We start from the raw sequence: 2,472 nt of genomic DNA on the forward strand, positions 1-2,472 counted from the left end.
AATTTTAAATTTGACCCGGGGAACGCCTTTTTTTATGGAAAAATTTGATAATTTTAAACTGAAAGCATTTTTAAAAGGGAAAGAAAATTCCTTTTTTTTTCAAAAATAATTAGAATTAATATTTTTTTGTTTGTTTAAAAAAAATTGAAAAATTAAAAAGAAAGTCGTAATTTAAAATAAAAAAAGAAATTAGTTTTAAAACATCGAGTCAGGAAAAATTTTTTTCCCCAAAATAAAATTAAAGCTAATGAAAAAAATTGAATTTCAAAAATTTTGTCTCCCCTATTTAAATGAATGAAATAAAAGGCAAACCGTCTGATAAACAAAATTATAACAACAACAAAACCCAAAAAATAGGGAAAAGGGTGGGAAAAAAAAAACACTTTTTTTAAAAAACAGGGAAATTTATTAAGAACATAAATAAAAAAATAATAAAAATTTTTGAAAATTAAAAATTTCCCACAAGTCTTGAAAAGAAAAAACAGTAAATTTTATCAAAAAGATTAAACAGTAGAAGAGCGCAAATTTATACCAATAAATATTCAAACATACAGTGATTTTATGATTGTATGTTACTAAAATAAATTTAGTTTTACATCGCATTTTTAGATTTTTCTCTCCTCATTTTGTATAGCTACTATCAGTTTTGAAAACGATTTCGCATATGAAAGAAATCGGACCACTATCGCATAAGAAGTTGTAAGTACGGAATCGACGTTTTGCTTCAGGTCTGTTTCCAGTTAGGCGTAAACAGTCATACAAAGAGGTTGCGGATGGAAAACTTGGTAACCAGTGAAAATATCCGTTTGCAATGCCATAAGAAAACTTCCACTGAGAGTTAGCACGGCTGCCGTCAATGTGTATTTGTGAAGTTATATTATTGGCCATCAGTATAGACTTTACGTTATCATACTTTTGATCCGAATCAATGTTAACAAGGTATCCCCCGTCACTCTTGCACACGGCTTCTGCTTCCGAATTAGATTTGGTGTCTTTATACAATTTCAGGCAAAATCCATTTGTTGTCATATCATAACTCAGGGGGCACGGGTTTTTAGCTCTACCTTCACACACACCTGTCTCTATTTCATTACGGTGAATGTTTGTTTCTTCCTTGCCCACACAGTGTCTGGTTCTCGTTCTTGTCGAGAAGAAATCAGCTAATATGGTGCCACATTCAGTCCATTCTGACCACGCAGTACATGCGTGATAATTTTCTATCACTCTTCCAATCATCGTGATCAAGGAATAATTAAATTCTCGTCCAAAATTCACAAGCGTCTGCGCGTCAAGATTTTTCCCGGCAGTTCCAGAGCTATTGAGCACTTTAGCACCGCAGCTTTGCCCAAGAAGAACTAGCATTGTTAAAAGAGATGCAGCAGAATTTTTTTTTTCCATTTTACCAGATCTATTGTCAAGTTTATTTTAATACATATATTAATACACGCTATTCAGTTTAACACCAAAGATTCATATGACATTATGCATATAACGCGAATCCTTAGCACAGGAAATACTTAATAATACAGGAAAGTATTAATCATAACATTAAAGCGCGCATTGAAAATAATAATTACAATTGTAAGGTTTTAGTTACACACAATACAAGTTTCTAAATTCATATTTATTTCACGAATTGGTTTTAAGGGAGCTCTACTGAGGTCAAATAACCTAAAACATTCAATTTGATTTTTTACATTAATCAAGTGAAGAACTTAAAATGAAAAAAAAAAGTAAAACACAAATTAGCAAAGAATAATAGTTAAATGAACTAAAATTTGATACTGAGTGCGATTTTTAGCCAGAATTGAAGGAAAAGCGTTGCAAAGCTTTCCATTTTAGGTCTTTTTGCACTATGAAATGAAGTCCCTTTAATAAAGCGGGAGTACCATAAAATAATGTTGGAAAGCAATTCAATACAATAGCCGATAAATGATTCATAAAGTTTAATGGTCATTAAATGATAAAGCTGATTGTCAATTGATGCTAATTAAATTTGCAGTAAAAATACCGCTTCTTATTATACTTCCGTAAGTTCATAAGATTGATTTTCGTAATTTCTTACAGATGATTTCATTTCTAGAGTGATAGTGTGACGTGTTAAATGAGATGTCTTTGTTTTTGAAATGACGTCATGTAACCACAGTATTTATTCAATATATAAATAAGAATGCCGGCAGAGCACCCAATAAAGCAAAATTTTGCAAGCTCGGTTTGATTGAGACATGTTCATGGACGGTACTGGAAAGTTTGAGTTATCGTTCAAGCTAGTGCTGACTTTAGCAGAATCCAAATTGTTATTGATTACTTGTCTTTTTCAATGTGATGTGTTGATGTTGTTTTACTGAGAGCTTTTACAGAAAAAAATATTATGCTATATTTCTATTTCGTCTTTAAGGAAGGAATGTTGATTGATTGTAAGAAATGATAGAAAATTTAAATGATTTTAATATTTAATAATTTTAACAACCA

At 30.7% G+C, this 2,472-nt stretch overlaps 1 protein-coding gene across 1 annotated transcript; it reads right to left on the reverse strand.

Moving 5' to 3' along the window:
- Positions 1-621: 621 nt before the first annotated feature.
- On the reverse strand, positions 622-1,526 carry LOC132742248 (uncharacterized). The gene has a single exon (XM_060730595.1). It carries the CDS (start codon positions 1,396-1,398, stop codon positions 622-624), a length of 777 nt encoding a protein of 258 aa, XP_060586578.1. The 5' UTR covers positions 1,399-1,526.
- Positions 1,527-2,472: the final 946 nt, after the last annotated feature.

The sequence above is a fragment of the Ruditapes philippinarum genome, unplaced genomic scaffold (genome assembly GCF_026571515.1).
Source record: "Ruditapes philippinarum isolate M1 unplaced genomic scaffold, ASM2657151v2 ctg1079_1_1_1_1, whole genome shotgun sequence".
NCBI classification, from domain to species: Eukaryota; Metazoa; Mollusca; class Bivalvia; order Venerida; family Veneridae; genus Ruditapes; species Ruditapes philippinarum.

Coding starts and splice junctions, on each gene's coding strand:
- LOC132742248 (XM_060730595.1), bottom strand. CDS start 1,398: ATGGAAAAAAAAAATTCTGCTGCATCTCTTTTAACAATGCTAGTTCTT.